The sequence below is a fragment of the Larus michahellis genome, chromosome 4, assembly GCF_964199755.1.
Source record: "Larus michahellis chromosome 4, bLarMic1.1, whole genome shotgun sequence".
Taxonomy (NCBI): Eukaryota; Metazoa; Chordata; class Aves; order Charadriiformes; family Laridae; genus Larus; species Larus michahellis.
In genome coordinates this window covers 49,289,878-49,311,256 of record NC_133899.1, presented here as the reverse complement: position 1 = coordinate 49,311,256, position 21,379 = coordinate 49,289,878, and the positions used below count along the sequence as shown (strand labels likewise).

Here is a 21,379-nt window from a genome sequence, read left to right as displayed (position 1 = left end):
TCTTTCTATGTAAGAAGCACTGCTATATTACTGGAATTTACCTATGTGTTAATTTGGGCGGTTACTGCTGCAGAGCTCTGACATGGAAATGTTGTTTTTCAGATAGTAACTATTACAAGGCCCAAGCTCTGAAGAATGCTGAGGATGCTTACCAGATTCATCAGGCCCGGGTATGTATTTTTTGGATCCGTGAAGTAGAAGAGAAAGCTGAGTAATTGGTAAAGTCCACAGAACCAGGATCTTTCATAAAACAGAATATAAAGTTTTGGACTCTAGGAATAGGCTTTTTTTTCCTTTTGGTTTCTGGCAGACAACCTGTGTCTTAATGTGAAATGTAAAGCCTTTTACCGTACAGTTTCTTGATAAATTATCTTATGCATACTTCTCTCTTCCTGTTTAGACCAGATCATTCGATGAAGATGCAAAGGAGAGCCGGGCAGCTGCTTTAAGGGCTGCTAACAAGTCTGGTACTGGCTTTGGAGAGAGCTACAGTTTAGCAAACCCGTCTATCCGGGCAGGAGAAGATATTCCACAGCCTACTATTTTCAACGGAAAACTGAAAGGTTACCAACTGAAAGGCATGAATTGGCTGGCCAACCTATATGAGCAGGTATCTTAGTACATCTTGCAAATTTTTAAAACTTCTAGGATTATTTAAGTCACTAGAGTAAACTTGGTAGAAAAATGTAATGGTTTTAAAAATAAACCGTGTATAGTAAATCTGTAATGTCTTTAGAAGAAAGGAAAATGTTATGTAAACCACCTATCAGTATTCTTGACTATTGAGGAGATAACAACTTCAGGACATTAAGTTCGAGATTCTTTATGTGGCTGTTTATACAACTGTTTATCAGTTAGATTATACACTGAGGAAACTTTTGCTGCTCAGAGCTGTGTACTGTTTCAGGCTTTGGTCAGCTAGTGTACTGCAGGCAGACTTGTCCTTGTGGACATACCTAGTTGGCAACGTGTTTGCAAAGTGCAGACAGACTGAGGGGAAAAAAATCAGCCCAAGAAATTAATGAAAGTGCAATTGGGGGAAATTATCTTAATAGAAGGCGTAAGAGACAATAAGGTGTTTCAGATTTGTTATGCTGGGGCTGCTCCCCCTAAATTCAGTGGCAACCGTTCTGCTGGTCCTGTGTGGATTAAAAAGTAGTACGGTGAAAAATGTTCGTTTATGGATCTTTTGCAGGGTATCAATGGAATCCTGGCAGATGAAATGGGTCTGGGTAAAACAGTACAAAGTATTGCTCTCCTTGCGCATCTGGCTGAGGTAGGTGGATTATAGCTTATTCCTGGTCAGTATGCTTGGTAGAAGATGCGTACTTTTCACATGCTTGAAATGAATTATAGATTACAAAACTTAAATGTCTTAAAAGGCATTTTAGCTATGGCATTTCCCTTTGTTTTAAAGCTACACCTTTGAAAGGGTGTGTGTTTATATAGACGTGTGTGTGTGTGTATGTATATGTAAATATAAATAAAAATGGAATTTCGCCTATTCACAGAGTAATATCTTTTCACTTGCAATTAATGTGAAAGCCTGATAAGAGAACAAGTTGTGGACTTCTGGTCCACTGACTTTTACAAATCAGAGAGACTTGTAGAAATGAAGCCCAAATGGCAATTGGTATGGATTTCCGTATTCGTGGTTGTTTTTTTTTTTCAGGAAGAATAATTATTTTTCTGTGCCAGAGTAGACAAACAAAACAGAAAAAGCAATGGGATCTTAATTCTCTAAGCAGAAATATGTATTTTTATTTAAAAAAAAAAAAAGTCTTGATTGGCATCCAGTCACTTGCCTTAAATAGGAGAGATCAACCAAGTGATACTGAGAACAGATCTAGCTGCAGTAGTGACCAAATGACAATTATGTGCATTTGTTTATGTTCCTTTTGATACCAGTTCACTGGCACTATCAGCCACAACAGTGGAAGACTGTGCAGAGCCAAAGGCTCTTCAGCCCATCTGTATGGAAGGGAGAACAGATAGGCTTGTCTCCCTGTTGCACTGCAACTTAGCAGCCTACGCAGGGCTTTTATTTTTTCTGGCTCTCCTTCCTGCAGGCCAGCTTGTAACTACCGATACACTAATGGCCCAACTTTTGTTATTCACCAGAGGGCATTCTAATGTGATGTGATGGAGCGAAGAAGCTTGCCAGTGCCACCTGAAGTTCTTTTCCTCCCCAAAATGACAGGGGCTGTTAGTAATGTGAAGGTGGCAACTTGCAGAAACAAAGGAGCGAGCCAGATTGAAACAGTGGTGTTTGTTCTTGTTTGCTGTTATGAAATATGTCTTAGTTAAACATTAGATCTGCTCTATTTGATTCTGTATCACCCTGCTGTACTGGGAGGAAGTTTTGTTACATTGCACGTAGTTTCCTCTCTTATGTTGCCACTGTCATGTAGTAGTTGTAAAGCTGTATCAAACTGTCTCTATGTCCCCTCCCCCCAATTAATTTCTGGGTGTTTTTTTTTTAATGTGTATATTCCAGAGAGAGAACATCTGGGGACCTTTTTTAATAATTTCACCTGCCTCCACTCTTAACAACTGGCACCAGGAGTTTGCCAGATTTGTACCTAAATTTAAGGTAATAAGCATGTGCAAGAAACTTATTTCTGTTTTCTCAAAAGCAAACTGTTTTGTTCTCCTAAGTTCTTTGCCACATGTGGATGCCTCATTACCTTGGAATTTGAAACTGTAATGGGCTCGATTCTGAGATTTATTTTTTTTCTGTAATCCTGTTTTTTCTGGAGCATTCAATTATCTAGTGTTTAAAAACGTTCTTACTTGAATCGTATTATTTTCCTTTTGCAACAACTTGAAGACACCTTCTCAGTAAGGAATTTAAGTGCAGCAGGGAACAGATGTTCAGTTCTAATGTTTGGGCCTGGCAGCAGATACAAGAAAAATATTTCAGTCTTATGTACTGTCTTTAGGGTTAGAGCAGTATTTTCAGTCATTCATATCAATTCAGATAAGATAAAGATTGTACGTGAACAAAACTGAACTCTAAACAGATTAGAGGGAGAGAGAATGCAGTTATTATATAGAAAAATAGAATAACTGTAGACATGCAACCAGTAATCAAGAAAAAGGAGAGAAGTGAGGCACAAATAGATAAGAACAAAAAGATTAGAAGAAAATAAATGGAGTTCTTCAGGTATATTGTGAATGTGAAAACATAGTAAGGTAAAAAGGAAGGAACAACCAGTTACTGAAAAGCAAGCTGCCTACATATTGCCCAGCAGAAAAAAAATGGAGTGTTGCAAAGGAAGATTTGAAAAGAACGTGTACTGCTGAAATTTTAGAATTAAAGATAGACAAAAGTTTCAGAAGCTTGCAGTTACATCTGCAAAGAAGAATAGATTATAGTTTGAATATTTGAGTTGTTAACGTAGTAGCCTTTGATATGACTAGGTCTTGATAGTTTTGGGTTTTTTTAAACATCTAATTTTCTATTTCACAAAGAAAATCTAAGAGCAGTAAAAGACACTTAGTTATAAGTAACCAGTATACCAGTAACATCCAGGCTAATTGTTTGAAACTCTTAGCTACTTAATAAGGTGGAGGAAAAGACGTGGAAGTATTACTGTAAGTAATATTGATTTCTTGATCTGGGGTAGGGCCGTATTAAAGGACTTGCCTTTAACCGCATAGCTTGCTCTGCAGATCCCTGATGAGACTGTATGTTGGTTATGGTGGCATATAGCTTGAGGTATCTGTATGAGGAGAAGTGCTAGAACACAGTTCCATACTGGATGATTCGAGTGTTTTATATTTTGGAATAAACTGGGGTTACTGAGACTTTAAAGAAACTGATGAAGAAATAGAAATGCTTAAGTTAGTGAGGAGTTACTTTGAAAAAAACAACAAACCTAATAATAAACCACTTATGTATTTGCGTAGCCCATAACAATAGGGGCCCTGATTAAAAACCCTGGAGTAGAAAACATTAGAGCAATTGGCCATTCTACCCATTTACTCTCATTTCCTTTAATCATTTCATTGTATAGAATAGACGAGCGACTGCTTGTGCTTTCTCCTTCATATGAATGAAATACAGAAAACGTTGCAGTCAGGATGCTTATAAAGAGATAATTTTCCCTTTTATGATTAAAAAAAATAGCTGTTTCTGTCATTATATAGCTGTTCTTTGTGTTCATTGCATAAAATGTTTACCTTATCCATGGAACAGAACATTTTTTAAAAAGAAGTTTCCTAAACTTCTTATGATTGTTACATGTTTACAACTTTGAGCCATCTTTTTCAGCCATCTAATCATACACTGGTGCTTCTAATCATACAGAAGTGTGTAGTCAATAAATCACAGTGACTTAATTTTTTCAGGTCCATGTCAGAATATGCAAACAAAAGGCAAATCACCTTTTTGGTTAGTCTGATGTTTTTTTGCTAGCATCCTTATTTCAGAACAGTGGGAAGAATATTCAGCTAAAGGCACTTTGAAATTTGGAGCTTGTCAGTTAAAGATCAAGGTGTTTAAGACCTTTCGCAACCTCACAAACCAGCATTCCTCACTTAGTTGAGTGTAGTCCTTTCATCAGACAGATGATGGCAGTACAATATTATTAACCCATAACTCCAGTTTCAGTGTACCGCAAAGATCTGTGCTAATAGTACCCATGAAATTGCGAGCTATAAATGGATTAACAGATTTCTTTGTGAGTAGTATTTACTTCTTAAAATTCTTATATTAAATATGTCCAGGCCATATTTTAGCTTTATCTCATATTTTTGGGGATGGTTCTGAAATACAAAACCAATGGGACAACAGGGAATGTTAAACAGGAGATGTGTCCACTAGTGCCCTAGGATTCACTGTAGCAGTTGAGGGCAGACCCCTTTCTGCCATGAGCAAAGTATCATTTTTAATTTTTAGGAAAAGTTGACTAGAAGATGTAACACGCTACTGGGCGTTTTGTGGTTCTCATCATAGCTTGATCTAGTCTTTGTACTAGGCGGAAGTTACTTGATACCTTTGCCCAGAATGCTCTGTTTCTGAGTAATTTTAAGTACTTTCTGATTTTTTGTTGTGTTAAGGAAGATAATTTCCCTTTTTGTTGTTTTGGAGAAAGAGGTCTGTCTTTCTCATTTTGTATAATACATAGTATAAAATTCTAGAGCAGGTATATCTTTATTTGAAAATAACGTCTTTCTACTCTTGTACTGTTCCAGGTGCTACCTTATTGGGGAAATCCCCATGATAGAAAGGTGATCAGAAAGTTCTGGAGTCAGGTAATAATGACATATCCACGTGCTTCAACCATTTTTGTTGTTTGTGAAGAGTAAACCACAAACTGTTGCTAGACTCCATATAGCTTAATGATGTATAGATATAGAGTTCTGTTTCTTAATCCATGCAGTAGCAGTTTCATTAAGATAATGAGGTAGAAGGCTTCTCTCGTGCTGGAGACCAATACAGTATGGGGAAATTCAGGGCAGTATGGAGTTTGGGTGCAGAACTAGAACTCTGTAAATAAAGCAGGAAGTTTCCGTGTCAAGAACTGTTTATTCTATTTAAGTAATCAACTCAGGATGCCCAAGTCTAACATCCCTGCAGGCCTGTCAGATTGTTCCTGATTTAACAGCAGCATTTTGTAGGGTTCAGTGCTTGGGTCTTGTCTGGCGCGTTAAGAAGTATCTGAAACTGTTCAGGGACTAATGGGCTGAAGTCCGTATCCACCAGTTGAATAACGATGCTGTAATTAATTAAGAAAAGTCAGCTGGGGAAAAATGCGGTAATAATGAGAAAAGGTTACGAAACAGAAGTCTGAAATTACGGTTTACACAAGTGAACTCTTCACAATGTATTTACATTATATGGACATTTGTTTCTTATTTTCTGGTTACAGAAAACATTATATACTCAGGATGCTCCTTTCCATGTGGTGATTACCAGTTATCAGCTAGTAGTGCAGGATGTGAAGTATTTCCAGCGAGTGAAGTGGCAATATATGGTGCTGGATGAAGCTCAAGCGCTCAAGAGCAGCTCCAGGTAACAAATCAACTGGAAACAAGATCTTCCCTCTCTATCAACCTCTTGAAGGAATATTGAGAAAACATCAAGATTACACAAATTGATAGAAGTTAAAATTGACACACATAAGACCTGTTAAGTGTCTAACCTAAGTATCTGTATAATTTCATGATGCTGGATTGATCCACTAGCTTTTTGCATTTAGATTTTCCTTCTCCAAATGTGTAAAACGTAATTGTGAGGCAGAAGCTTAGATGGAGCACAGGACAGTTAAACAAAACAGCGTGAAATGCTGTTCACCTTCCTTCCTGACTACCCATAGAATTCTGCCTAGTGAACAGTCTCTAGTCTTTAGTTTGTATTGCTTATATTGGCTCCATTAAATCCATTATTTTGATTCCTTCTTCAGTGACACTTCCAGACACAAATGAAGGTCAGAACCCTGTAAATGCTGTTGGCTGCAATAAAGCCCAATCTTTGTCAGAAGACTTTGTGCCAGAAAGTTTTCTGATTGTTTTGAAGTAATAGATTTGTCCGTCTTTACTTCTGTAATTGCTTTCCCATAACCTTTGCCCAAGTTACCACTGTACACATCAGGTTAAAGACTGCTTTAGATGCAGGCTCATTCTAACTGAAGTCTACTTCTTCAGCATTCTTTGGAAACTGTCCCTCTAAAAAGATAGTAATGTATAGCTCAGCACTCCTGCCGCAGCGGCCGATACACTCAGTGTTGTAACTTCTGAAAAATGCATGACATTCTGATTCATAGTAACTGTTTCTTTTGGGAAGTTAATTATTCCAATGATGAGATTTTGTAAGTATCCAAGCATTTGTATTAAAAATGAGTAAAAGGATACTTAGAAAAATAAAATAAATTATGTGCATTTCTTTGCAATTTGAAAAAGGCTACTTCTTCCTCTAATTGTCTTTTGAAAGACTAGGGAGTAGCTGTGATAGTTTCACCCAGTGACCTCCAAAAGTCATTTGGGAAGGTCACTGGAAGCAATTGGTCTTAAAATACCTTATGTTTTATATCCTTGTACAAAAACCAGTTTTAATGATTTTTCTTAATTTTATTCATCAGTGTTCGTTGGAAGATCCTACTACAGTTCCAGTGTCGAAATAGATTGTTGTTGACTGGGACCCCAATCCAGAACACGATGGCTGAGGTATTTGGGAGCTCACAAGAGTGGAGTTTTCATTACAACAAGAATATATACTAAATACATGTGAACAGTTGAGAAACCTGTTGCATTTGCGTGGTTGTGGGATCATGCTCATATCAAACCATTGTCAAACAAACATGGAATCAGCTCTGGGAGGGGAAAATTTGGAAATGTGCCATGCATTCAAATAAAAATCAGACTTAAGATACATCATGGTTAATAATACCTAAATTACAGGATGAAATCTAATTCTTGTGGTTTTTCCTTCTGTCGGCTGAAATAATTGTGCTGCGTTTGTCACTGCTTTCTAATAGTGTCTTGTTAAGTTGATATATCTGGCATTTGTCTGGGGGGAGGGGCAGGAAGAGGATGTGACTGGGATTTTGTTTAATTTTGCCACGTCTCATGATCTAGTAAAGTTTTTTTGCTCATAAAGAGCTGCAAGGGTTTGGGATCCCCAGTTACCTTGTCCACTGTAGGATGACTTTTGCTGATCTACTGTTTTCTCCTCTCCTTTTAGCTGTGGGCCCTGCTACATTTTATCATGCCAACACTGTTTGATTCCCATGAAGAGTTCAATGAGTGGTTTTCTAAGGACATAGAGAGCCATGCAGAGAACAAATCTGCCATTGATGAGAGTGAGTGCAGGGTGAAACTACAGTAGTTTTTATATTAAAAATCTGTTGCCTTTTCCAACTACAAATGGATAAACTTTATCTCACATTTTTTGTGTGAGAAATGTCATCTAAAGCAGAAAGTGCATAATGGGGTTGGAATGTTATAGATTGTTGTCCATACTTTGTCAAGATTTGTGTTTCTTGCTGTAAAGTAGCACATGTAATGAGTAGAAAACCATGTTATGAATGTGCTGATTTGCTTTTTGTCTCCAGTACTCCTCCTTCCCAAACACAGGAGAACAACTATTTTAAGTATTTGTAAGTTTCTACAGAGCACATAATCTTGGAGATGTCATGAGCATGTTATAAGTTCTAGACATAAACATTCTGACAGAAAGCACTGAACACCTTTTGAGCTTCAGAAGAAAACCATAAAAATTCTTAAAAAAAATAAAAATCTTCACAGTAAATTTTAGGGGATAATTATGTGGAAAAATCGAGCTAGGTAAAATAGCTGATTTGTAATAGGAGTAGAACACAGCACAGTTGGCACTTGTCACAAGAGTAAAGGCTTTAGGAGTTCTCAAATACACAAAACTTTGTTTTACAGGTTATCATAAAGCCTGCAGTTGTCTGTCAATGCAGTATGCTCTGTTTTTCTGATACTATAATTTTGGAAGGCAAGCCATAAAACTGTAATGATCTCTTTTCATGAGTTAGCAATGTCTCATCTGAAATTTTCTTCTTCACTAATAGTGAGTGATAAATTTCAGCCCATATTGTTGAACACATAAAATGCTCTAGAAGTTCTTTCTTTGAAGCAGATCTTTAGATTTGTAAGTTCAACAGTGTAGCTCAGCACTCATTTGAAAAGAGAAAAATAACAGAGAAATGCCAATTCTGTGCTGTAAGAACTCATATGGGGGGTAATGGCTGAGCAGTAAGGGACTTAATTTGTAGTAGAACACCATATGATTTTCTTCTTTGGTGAAGTAATTGTTCCTTCTTCCCCATTTCCTGTATTTCAGACCAGCTGTCCCGCTTGCACATGATTCTGAAGCCTTTCATGTTGAGAAGAATCAAGAAGGATGTGGAAAATGAGTTGTCAGATAAGGTTAGAAAAAGTATTAATCTGGAATGAGTATTTCAATTTTATTGTCATAGGTCTATTCTCTAATCTGGTTTTTGCAAACTTATTTGCCAGTCTGCATACCTGGAATTTGATTGTAAACCTTTCACGGACCTTCAGTTTCTGGCACTGCACCCCAGCAGCCTCATTAGATGTGAGTGTAGCTGAAGAACCCCTAATTAATACATTTTTCTTCTAGGGAAAACATTTCGTTAACAATTACAAATAAAAAAAATCATTAAGCCTGATTAAGTTGACAGAAATCATTAACTGAAGTGAAGGAGATAGATAAAGCAATGATTGGGTGATAAACATCTCCAGTTGCCTTTGTGAAGGATTTGGCAGGGATTTGGCTTTCTTTTTTCTTGCTTGTAAAGAGCAAGAAATGCATAGTGGCAACATCATACTCTTCTCTCTTATTAGTGTCTTAATTTCATGTGAATTTTGGCAATACTGGGTGATCTTGTGGTCAAGATGTCCCCAGGTTTTGGAACCACTGGCTGAGAGACATCTACCTTGTTCTGATGGGCTTATTATGTCCAAACTAGAACTTCTTGCAGACTTGTTTTTCTGTGATGCACCTGTAGTTGTCATGAACTCCTGACACCTGTTAAAGATGGCTCTAAATTTGTAGCACTTTAACAGTAGGATAGTAGAACTGAAGTCAGATTTTAAGCTGATCAGCTGCAGATGTGATCTTTTCAGAGCTTCTTAAGAACCTACCTGCTTGCTTAGTTGTGCTGACATACTTTTAAAGGTCTGTCTCCTACATCATTACCTAAGCCTTCCAAAACACGCCTATTGGTTAAGTCCTTTCCAGGTTGGATCCTGAAATACAGATATGAATGCGACTGCCTATATATGTGTTTTTTGAGAAAGTTGTGTTTTGCTTAAGGTACATTACTGCTTTGTGTGTACTGATGGTGCCATCCTCTATCTCAGAGACAGAAAAGGCTAAATCTTCATTACTGTTTTGCAGATTGAAATTCTTATGTACTGCCAGCAGACAAGTCGACAGAAGCTGTTGTACCAAGCTCTGAAAAACAAAATCTCTATTGATGACCTCCTGCAGTCCTCAATGGGCACTACTCAGCAAGCACAGACCACCACTAGTAGTCTCATGAATCTAGTCATGCAGTTCAGGAAGGTAAGGCTATTTTCAATAATAATTTAAAAAAAGTTTTAATCATTCATTAGCACAAAACTAAAATATGGCTTCTAGAAAACACCATATAAAAAAAATTCTGGCATAGCCAAGCAAATTTGCGTGCAGTTCAGTTGTGTTTCTGGTGCAGTGTAGCATGATGTTGGGGTAGAAGAGCTTTAGCTAAATTGTTCATCCATCTGCTAACTCATTTGGTTCCAAATTAGTTGTTGAAATCATTCACTTGGGAAGAAGAGGCAATAGCTGTTATGTGAATAGGAAAAGATATGATGCAGTATTCAAATTTGAGTAGGTATACTAAAATAGCTGTGGCATACTAATCAATATTTAGTTTTAGTGATCAGTAGTCATAGTTGATTTGGGATGTAGATGCTGCATCAGACTAAATTAATTAATTCCAGTGTTTGACATGCTTTCTTTCTTACAGGTGTGCAATCACCCAGAGCTGTTTGAGCGACAAGAAACTTGGTCTCCATTTCACATCTCCCTAAAGCCATACCAGATTTCAAAGTTCATCTACCGTCATGGACAGATCAGGGTCTTTAACCACTCACGGGACAGGCAAGCCTACTTCATTTCCTCTCCAGCCTAGCATATTGAGTATTATTACTTAGACTTATTTTAGCTTTGTCAGTGCTAATTAATCCCTTACCTGATGTACTTAAATGACATTGGCCAAGCGATGCATTCCTAGTTTTCTTTCATTCATTCAGCTGTTAAGTGTCTGATACCCGATGCTCTTTCTTGGTGGAATCCTGATCATCAAATATCCCTTTGGTGGAATAAGAAAGTCAGGAAAAGGCATTTAGAGTTCTTGCTGATGATGTGTAATAGAATTAAGCTTTAAAAGAATTCTTAAAAAAAACCCAACACCCTGGTTTCCCTTCAGTGAGTTTTCATGTTTAAGAAAGCTATCAGTGTCTGTCTGTTGTGACATGGTATATTGTGAGCATCTACTCGTGCCTTGACAGCTTTTAATGCTTACCGTGGATGCTGCACGAGTGCAGTTTGCTGTTTTCTCTGACTGTGGCAATTCTTGATTAATTTTGTGTGCCTTCAGTTATGAGAAATGCTCAGGGCAGAGATGAGAAAGCTGTGTCTGAAGATGAGACTAACTGTTCTACGGTGTAAAATGCAGTTCCAGAGCAATGGTGTGTCTCAGTGTCAAATGAACAGTAGTGCATGTGGACTGATGATGTGTTTCTCTTAGTGTCATGCAATTCCAGATATCCAGAGTGCTGAAATACTGACAGTGAAGAACTGAATGGTTACTCTACATTTTCTGCTGGTTGTGTGATTAAACATTGTATGTGTTAACACCTTCTTAGTGATTTTGTTTGGTTTTGTTGCTTTCATTTTCAGGTGGTTACGGGTTTTACTTTCGCCATTTGCACCAGACCACATCCAGCAGTCTCTCTTTCATAGGAAGGGTAGGTTTACAGTCCTGGGAAACAAGTTGGGTTGCACACTTCATGTGATTTTGTAATATGTCTTATTCATGGGGAAGGACTGAGAGGCCAGATCAGTTAGTCCTCAGAGATTATCTGATTAGAATGTGTTAGAATTCTGTTAGCATTTGTACTTGTATATGTATTTCATTTGCTCAATGAGGAAAGGATGGAAGCAGCTGGAAGAATAATCTATGGACAACTTGTTATTTAGTCACTGCTTAATCCTACCACAGTCTCTTGTTCCATTCCTCCTGTCTTATTTTAATTTGCTTCAAGGGATTAATGCTGCCTTCTTAGTCTAATGTGAATTTTTCACAGATTCAATTTAGAGAAATCTTGGATTCATTTCATTACGTTCTGTATTGTGTATTAAACTGCCAGCTTATCTTTCAAGTAAAAAGTAGATGAGATGCAAGTAACCCAGGATAGAATCAATGAGCAAAAAACCCACATAAGCTGCTTATACTGACAAATATAATTTATTATTATAGATGATTGAAATTTTTTTTGCTTAAAAGAGCTAACTAGATTGCTCAGCGGCTGGGGTGGGAAAAGCTTTGGGAGAAAAAAGCGAGAGACATGCTGGCTGCATCACTATGATGAAATCTGTTAGCACAGACCCTTCAGCTACGCAAAACCCTTTTCAAGTAAGAAGAAGCAGATACAGGAGTCTGCACTTGTCTGCAACTCTAACTTCTCTGTATCTTGCTGATTATTCTGGTTTGTTTTGGTATTCATAATAGGCTTTTTCTTGGGGTCCCTTTTTGGCATACCATAAAAGGAAAATAATTTTGGCAATATAGTTTTTGTATAGAAGTTAAAAAATAAAAATATATTAATGGTGTTGGGGATACACAGTGCACATGGGTGGGCCTGAAAAGCTTTCTTCATTAGCAGTGGAACATATCTTTCTGCTCCCCACACTTCACGGTAGTGTATCCATTGTCCTCACCATATCTGTTGCATCCTTATGCACATACTGACATTCCCCCACAATTCCTACATCTCCTTCCAACCCGTCTGACTGGCCAGTGACAGGGAGCATGTTTGGCAGGCATCCTGACGTATGTGTGTTCTGGTCAGATGTCTGGCAGATACGTGTTTGGATTCATGTTTGTGCACGCTGCCTATTGATTCTTAGTAGGCAAAATCAATGTCCGTATTGGCTGCATGGTTTTCTGGCCTAGAACATATTTTTCTGTTTGGTAAATGTCCTTTTCTTGCCCAGACTAGAAAATGAACTGAAACTTGTGAGTCAGGCAATAGCAATTCAGATCAAATTTTCAATATTTCTAAAAGATCTAGGTTAAATTAGGATCTCCTGTTTATTTACCTAGATTTGTCATTTGTCAGAGAATGCGTATCTTGAATTGATGAAGTAAATTTATCTTTTTTAGCTATGAGTGTCTATGAAATGTGTTTGCCTAACTTCAGCATTTCTGTGACATAGGCATCAATGAAGAAAGCTGTTTTTCTTTCCTCCGATTTATTGATGTTTCTCCAGCGGAAATGGCAAACCTCATGAATCAGGGACATTTAGCCAGGTGAGGACAAATTTTTTTTTTTTGTAGTGATTAAGGTGATGTTAGAGGCATCTCTCTGTAAACTTGCATTTTCCATGCTTCCTAATATTATCACTTGTCTATCGTTATCTAGTATTATAGCAACTTCTAGACTGTTCCTCCAGGTATAGGGCACCATTATGCAAGGCAACTTTTATGCCTCTGTCAAAACAAAACCTCTGTTACAAAGATTTGACATTGGAAATGCACAACACAGTCAAAGGGCAAGAGAAGAGTTTGCTTATGTTTGTACTGTAGGTTGCTGGCATTGTCAAGAGCAAAATCCAGACTTTTGAAGGTTGGTTTATTGCAGTGCTTACCAGTCGCACTTGAGTGTATGTTTTAACACACATGGAATAAGCTTGTTCTGTGATAGTTGTTCTTCAGCTCTGAGCCATATTGTCTACTTTCCACATGTGCTATTTTTGATGTGGAATGGAACTCCAATGTGTAGGCTTCAGATAATGGATTTTTAGCACAATGAACGGTATTATCTTGGAAAGCGAGGTGACCTGTTTAAGTACTGCAACAGACAGTACTCTGACTGAAGTTAGGTAGCGACTGTAAGAAATTTGAGATTAAAAGCAAGTCTATTAATAAATAAAGGTATTTTGCGTGGGGCTTCGTAAGTGTAATATTCTTTTATTGTTGTGGTTATTTTGGACCACTGTTTCTTCTCTGTGTTTCACTAACTTAACACAAATTTCTCTTGATCTATCTGAATGATCTTTATGATAAATACTGCATTCACTATGCAGGTTGTTATGAATAATTTATATATTGAGCCATATACAGTCAAGTCAGAGTGAAATTTTAGGTAGTAGTGGCTAACTCAGGCTTGACCCTTTTAAACAAAGTGCTTCAAAGTGTATTCTGATTTAATCATTTAGATTCAGTTAAGCCACCTTAGAAAAAGTGAAAATAAGAGTAATATAATTGGAAGATATCTAGCAAAAAATATTTCCTTTAAGTTGGGGCTGTTCTGAAAAAACATTTGTGTCAAATAGTTATGTTGTAAATATACTCAAGCCTTTCTTTCACAAAGCAGTGAGTAAATGTTATCTACTGTATTTTGTTTCAGATGGTTAGCTCTTTTCCTGTCTCTGAAAGCATCCTACAGGCTCCATCACATGCGCTCCTGGATGGATACTGAAGGGGAGAAACAGCAGGGGTCGTGTTGTCTGAGGAACAGGGATTTCTTGCTTGATGTAAATTTCCCCCTGTCTTTCCCTAACTTGCACAGCTGCACTTTGCTGCAGGTAAGCGAAATTTCTGTGGTGATCACATCACAGTAGCAAATCCTCAGGAGTGAGAAATGATGAAAACCTTTCTACCTTTATAAAACAGAGGAAAACAAACTTGGAAACAGGATGACGTTATTATCTGCTTTGTTAGATACAGTTAATAAAGTTCACAGTGCTGAACAGAGAAATAGTTCGACTGCTGTCTTCCTCCTACGTGGAGATACATTTCAAAACTTGCTATAAAAAATAAATCAGCTCAAAGACTTCTAATTTAAGTCTTAAAAATATTACTGGAGCAACAGAACTAGATTCATGATTTGTCCGGGATGGATTCTATATGTAAACTGGAGAGTTTTGTAATGTTTTTCTACGTTTAATTTTCCTTTTTTTCTGATGAAACCAACTCTTTTCTTCTCAAATTCAACACATTGTTGCAGCAACTGGGGAAAGCAGAGACTTCAGCCTAGCAGTGTTTCGGAGTTGGTGGACAAGCATTTATCAGTGGTGTCTTTCTACTCTGAAACTTGCTTCTGCTCCTGTCTGGGAGACTCTAAATGTGTTCATCTTACTGTGTAATGCAAGGTCATTTTCTCTAATCTTTTGCCTGGGATGTGTGTGTGAAGGTTGTGTCTTTTTGTGACTAGATTGCTGTTGGTTTCCTGAGTTAGGTTACAACTCCATTGATTCGTTTCACTGGGAAATAAGTTCACAAAAGTGCTGGCATAAAGTCAGGAAAACATCTTAGGGCAGTTAGCAGATATGCAGTACAAAAAACTTCTAAAACAGTGAGATTGTGCCAAATTTCTCTAGGGAATATTGCTTCTGTTCATGAGTGTGGAAGGGGAAAGGAGATAGCCAAAATTCAATTGAATAGCGTGTAGAGGAAGTTGAAATTGAAGACGCAGAAGCAGTAGGAAACCAACCTTGGGCTTGGTGTCATGTTTTGCAGCGTTAACAGCAAAGCCAACAAAATGAGTCCTAGTTATCAAACAAAGAGCAAGCCAGCTGAGATGTATGCCAGTTAACTCTGACTGTGCTGGTGCATTCTGCGTTGCCATGTCTAGCTTGCTACAATGTCCGTGGTTTTGCTTTCAGTTAGTTTGTTTAAGATTTTTGTATGTGGACTGTGCAATGCTTATCTCTGAAAGTACACTGTAGCTCTGTCCTCTTGTTGGTATGGTTAAGGAAAACTTGGATGGAGTCATAAATGTTTCAGCCTAACAGTAAAGGAGTAGAAGATGGTGTCAGAAGTTGTATGCACTTACAGAAGGTAGCATGCATTTTTAAATATGTAGAAAGAAAATCTGTATTTTTACATAGCCTGTGTACATAGTGTGTATAAAGATTAAAATGAAAGTTGTTATATTTTCTTAAAGAGCAGAAAGCGAGTCAACATTAGAGATATTAAATAAGAGACATGAATATTCACATGTACGGTTTAATATTAACAATGAAATGTGAAGCATTTGGATAGGCTACCAACCCACCTGTACCACAACCTGGCAAGACTTAAACGTATAATTTTGTTTCTCCAAGTAATTTCTGTTCTTTGAGAAAGTCATTACTTGTGTCTCTGGGGATCCCAGTGCTGTGACTGCACGTAACTAGTGACTGGTGTAACTCGTACCTTTTACATAGAAAACAGCAAGCTGAGGAGCAAAGTTCATCAGTGTGTGCAATACAGCACATTTGTGATAACCCCAGTAAATCTAAAGGAAGTTTAGCCCTACCTTTATGACGGATTCTTCAGAACTGTTTTCTAACCTGCATGTTAGACAAATTACCAGCTAAAGTCACTTTAAAATAAGCTATGTTTGCAGAATTTTGTTTGTACAGCTTATGTGTAGAAAAAAAAGAAGGTCAAAACCAAAGGGAGAGGTTGAAAAACAAACTGCTTTTTACATGCCTTTTAGCAGCATGCATCATCATCCTGAGTGAAAATTAATTCACTTTTATCTTAGCCCAAATTTGAGAAACTTTCAATGTAAAATTTCCCAAGGCTTCCTTTAGGGCTTAATAAGATAGTAACATGTAGGGAGTGAGGAGGGGGAGAAACAGAGGAAAAAGGAAATGGTATAAATCTGGAAAGGCTTTTCTTAACTGCTCAGATCAGCATTTCCGAAATGAGACAAACTATGAAAATAGTCAGTAGACAAAAAAACACACTTATTTTTAATAGATCTTACTGAAATTGAGGTAACATCTGTCTAAAGATAGTATGAGTTTCTTCATGTAAACACAGAAATGCCTTGTAGTGTGAGGTCTGTTCATTCCCCTTACTCAGCAGCACCTCTGTGATATGTGTATTAATTTGTATACCTTGATTTGAATTAATATAAAATCTGATCTGTTGAGATGAACCCTTTTCTCCTTTGTTTTCCTAATATTTTTCCTATTAAAAAAATCAGGAGTGTTAACGAGCTTAAGTTGCTGGTAGCAATCATAGAATATACCTTCAAAGACCATCTCATCCAACCCCCCTGCAATGAGCAGGGACATCTTCAACTAGATCAGTTTGACCCGTTCAACCTGACCTTGAATGTTTCCAGGGATGGGGCATCTGCCACCTCTCTGCGCAACCTGTTCCTGTGTTTCATCAACCTCATTGTAAAAAATTTCTTATATCCACTCTGAATCTACCCTCTTCTAGTTCAAAACCATTACCCCCTGTCCTATTGCTATAGGCCCTGCTAAAAAGTCTGTCCCCATCTTTCTTACAAACCCCCTTTAAGTACTGAAAGGCCACAATAAGGTCTCCCTGGAGCCTTCTCTTCTTCAGGCTGAACAACCCCAACTCTCTCAACCTTTCCTCATAGGAGAGGTGCCCCAGCCTTCTGATCATCTTTGTGGAGCTTTGGACTCGCTCCAACAGGTCCATGCCCTTCTTACATTGGGGCCCCCAGAGCTGGATGCAGTACTCCAGGTGGGGTCTCTCGAGAGCAGAATAGAGGGGGAGAATCACCTCCCTTGACCTGCTGGCCACGCTTCTTTTGATGCAGCCCAGGGTACGGTTGGCGTTCTGGGCTGCAAGCGCACGTTGCTGGTTCATGTCCAGCTTTTCATCAATCACGTGTATTTATGTGCACCTCTGTTTGCAATGTAGGAAGGCCTCTTTGAACACTTACTTTGGATTGCATGGTTGCAGTAGATGTGCACATACTTACTTTTTAACAATCCTCCTCTTGGGTTCTTGGCTTTGTTGTACTAATATATATGATCCATTTCAGGGCCGTGTTCAGTTCTGTAACCTTACCTGGTCCTTTCCATGAATGTGACTGATGGGAAGCTGATTTCCGCTGTCCCTCTTATATCTAGTGTCTGCTCAGTTCATGAATACTTCATGGCTGTCAATGTCGAGGAATTCAGGGAGGGATGTTTCTTAAGTGACCTGCCCATAATTTGTACACGGAAAGCATGGTGCTGAGAATCAGATTAATGCCCATCTACAAGAACTCCTTATAATACTATGTACATACAAAAAGAATATTATTCTCTTATTTCGGATACCTTCTTGGAAGTTTTCCCTTATGTTTCTTCATGGTTACTTCTAATTGGGTTAAAGCCATCTTCGATACTGGCTTCCAAAAGAGAATTAAGTAACAGATAGGTTTGGAATTACAGTAAATTAGCTTCCTCTCTGTCCATTTCTTGAACTCTTACTTTCTAGGAAATAATGAATCCCTTTGACGACCGCGCCACAATCAGTATGCCAATGCTTGCTGTCGTAAGACTTACTGGAAACCCCTTGTGACTGCATGCAATGTTTATTCCTCATTGTAAAATCGGCTGTACCCCCAGTATGTGGGCCAGGGGTGGGGAAGACAGAGGCTTTGAGCTAAAGCAGTTGTTGTGAGTCGGTCTAGTAGCCTGCTGTTGCTGAGAGGGAAGTCACTTTTCCCCTCTGACCCTTGCTGTCCTTTAGTTACTCTCAACCACTGAATCCTGCCTCTGCTGATGTGGGCTTGCGCTGTCATATCCCTATGGGAGCTGATCACAGAAAACTTTCTATTTTCTTAGCTGTTGAATTTGTTCTCTGGTTAGATGTGTAGCTGAATACACTGGTGGAGGGCTGTGACTGGGGTGTGATAAAACTAGCACAAGAAGTAGCACAACTATGCTATGAGAAGGGACTCCCCCTTTTTGGTGCTTTGATGCCACCTTTTCTGGTCCTCAGATGAGTAATCCAGTGTTTGCGTCCGCAGCTGTGTACTCCCAGCCCTGCGTTGCCCACTCTACTGTTTTCAGCACACAGCCTGTTTTACCAGGTGGTGAAACAGATCACAAAACTAACTTGGAGTGGAGGGGCAGGGGTTTATTTTCATCTTCATCAGCATCTTAATGAGTACAGACAGCTAGGCTAACAAGAAGGGGCTCTGCAGGGACAGGAGTGAACACGTGAAGCAGTTGTTGCTTAGGCTAGCATTGCTGGTAAAGAATTGCCAGCTGAGTAAGGGCCTGTTTCTGGGATCACTTCACACTATCCAGTGTGGCCCAAGCTTTGCCCTGTGCTTTTTTAGCCCTGCTGAGTGTCAGTGAAAAGCTATTGTCAGCTCTTTCTGCTCTCACCTTTTATATAGAGGAGCAGATGTTCAGTCAGAGAGTATGAACTTTCTTTTTGCCAGCTCCAGCCCACGACTCACACTGGTAGCTGCTGCAAGACCCACTTACATGCTAGGATTGACTGATTGTATTTCTTAGGTGGGGTTAGCATGTACGTACAGTAAGACTGTTTTTCTCCCCAGTCAGCAGATTTCAAATGATATGTGATAGCCATCTGTATCTTGCACAGTGCATCTACATCTGGAAACAGAAAGGGCCCAGAACGCGTGATCCATAATAGACTACTGCTCTGGATGTTTTCTAGCATTTTCTGACATACATAGGAATGCGTATATCCAGTGTATGACACGATGATACGCAAGATGTCTGCTTCTGTTATGTACCCTGGTGCTTAGAACTTCAAACACTGGGATTTTAGAAAATTGGGAGGCTATGTAGAGTAAAAGTAGCATGCAATTAATTTTGGTGAATTAGTAACTGTAGCACAACAATGCCAAAGCTTTAGATACTGTTTACATTTTACTTAAGTAAACTAGAATTGTCAGGAGGGCACATTCTGTGATCCTGTGTCGGTGAGAAGTATACCTCTTAATGTTTCTTTTTTGTTGCTCGTTTTCTATAGTATTCAGAATAATGCTCTGCGTACTATAGGAAACAGTTATACATAACAATATGTAACAATTGGTTGCTATGAATATAGAAGAGTCAGAGTAGAAACTAAGTAGCAAAAATGGCTTAATCTATAAGCAGTTTATTTCCTTGTTTGATGGAGATATTTACAATAAAAAAGGAAGTATAATAACTGATGCAAGAGAAGAAAATTTAGTTTTCTGTTCTTTTTCTGCATAAAGCTAAGCCTCTTCAAAGAGCTCTCCTTTCTTTTAAGTGGAGTATCATCTCAGTGCCCCCACTTTTGGGTCAATATATTTTTCTGTGTCAAATGGACATTAATACACTTGTGGCTAATTCCACGTTTACACGTGGCTGTGTTCATGGGTGTGAGTAACCATGCTAGCACCTTGAAAGTCTTCAGGATAAAATTCAGAGCCATTTTGCACAGGAAAAGAGAAAAGGTTGGGAAAGATGAAAGTCCAAAGATACGAGTCCAGTCTCATTTACAGTCTTAATTTTTTTTCTTTGCCAAATTTCATTTTACCCATGCTTCAGAATAGATGAAGGAGAAGCTAGAAAACAGTTTGATGGTCAGACATACTAGAATATTCCCGTACTTACTTCTTTATAAAAGCTAAGGTCAAAAGGTTCAAAGAAGAAAGAACTTGGTTTTGGTTCCAGCTGAGCATAAAGGCAAGTATTGATACAAGCTATTCTGATTTAAACCACTTCAGGATTTGAATGTTCTGATAATTACACAAAGATCCTGTACGTTGTCACTGCAGAAGATACGTAGAGTTTCCTTTTTCAAAGAGAAATTTTTGGTGCATGTCCTTTGACTGTCTCTCTTGTGGGTGGTTATAAGATTTAAGAGGAGTTTTTCTTTATAGTCATAGTAGTGTCTTAATTTTAATTTTTTTTTCAGAACCTCGTGTTCAGTAGCCACTGTAAAGCAGTTACTGGCTATAGAGATCATGTCATACATCGAAGGAGATCAGCTACCTCATGTGTACGGTGCTGCCAGGTGACTGAGCTGCCATCCTTCCTGTGCATAGCCAGTCCACGGGTAAGTCCAAGTTTAGTTGTAAATTATGTATTTTCTATTGTGTTTTAAATCTTGTTAGAATTATGTCTAAGGAACAGGATGATCTATTAGTTTCTTTCGGTTGGGTAGAACTGTTGTGAGGATATCCTTTTTCTACTATATTCAATAGTGGGGTTTTTTCATAGGGGAAGTGACTGTAATGTGTACCGAAGGGAAAAGGAAAGTTGTAAGATGCACCCAACGGGAGTTATTCTGTGATATGTAGATTTCACTTTCTCCCCTAATACCAAGAGCAGTAAAATTATAGAAGAGATTGTCAAGTAGATTATTCCCCAGTAATCTAAGGGGGAGATGTAGGTATGATATGAACAGAATGGGGTGGTTGTTTGGTCAACTGTGATGACAAAAAGGGTCTGAGGAGCAAAGTGTTTTTGAAAAGGATGTTCGTTTTCTCTCTTTGTGTCAGCTTATGCTCCAAAACAGAAACACCAAATTGTGATATATAAGGATTACTTGAGTTGGCATTTTCTAAATCTTTTGGATGTTAAGTGGTACTGCTTGGGATTGCCCATCAACTATTAACTGAGTTTTGAAATTAGTTTAGCTGAAGCTTCCTGGGCTGACACAAGAGACCTTCATACGTGTATGGCTATTGTTTTCATTCCATGTTGTTGGATCTTGACAAAGCTGGACAAAATGTACTTATATTAGCAGGCTATCCAGATGCTGTATTTTTTAGTTACTGTTAATGTTGTTGCTGTAGGCTTGATCAAATGGGGCTGCATGTGCAATTATACATTGGCATCTGGAGAAGGGAGGATGGCAAG

General features: G+C 38.3%; 1 protein-coding gene across 2 annotated transcripts in view; it reads left to right on the top strand.

Annotated features, from left to right (window-relative positions):
• INO80 (INO80 complex ATPase subunit) overlaps positions 1-21,379 on the top strand; it is a 68,920-nt gene that overhangs the window by 19,364 nt on the left and 28,177 nt on the right. For both annotated transcript variants that reach the window (XM_074584576.1, XM_074584577.1), the window contains exons 11-25: positions 103-170; positions 401-610; positions 1,196-1,276; positions 2,498-2,593; positions 5,200-5,259; positions 5,877-6,019; positions 7,086-7,170; positions 7,688-7,805; positions 8,813-8,898; positions 9,893-10,060; positions 10,506-10,639; positions 11,441-11,508; positions 12,980-13,073; positions 14,173-14,350; positions 20,433-20,573. In XM_074584576.1, the coding sequence (XP_074440677.1) occupies positions 103-170; positions 401-610; positions 1,196-1,276; positions 2,498-2,593; positions 5,200-5,259; positions 5,877-6,019; positions 7,086-7,170; positions 7,688-7,805; positions 8,813-8,898; positions 9,893-10,060; positions 10,506-10,639; positions 11,441-11,508; positions 12,980-13,073; positions 14,173-14,350; positions 20,433-20,573 (1,730 nt within the window). The remainder of the gene's footprint in view (positions 1-102; positions 171-400; positions 611-1,195; positions 1,277-2,497; positions 2,594-5,199; positions 5,260-5,876; positions 6,020-7,085; positions 7,171-7,687; positions 7,806-8,812; positions 8,899-9,892; positions 10,061-10,505; positions 10,640-11,440; positions 11,509-12,979; positions 13,074-14,172; positions 14,351-20,432; positions 20,574-21,379) is intronic.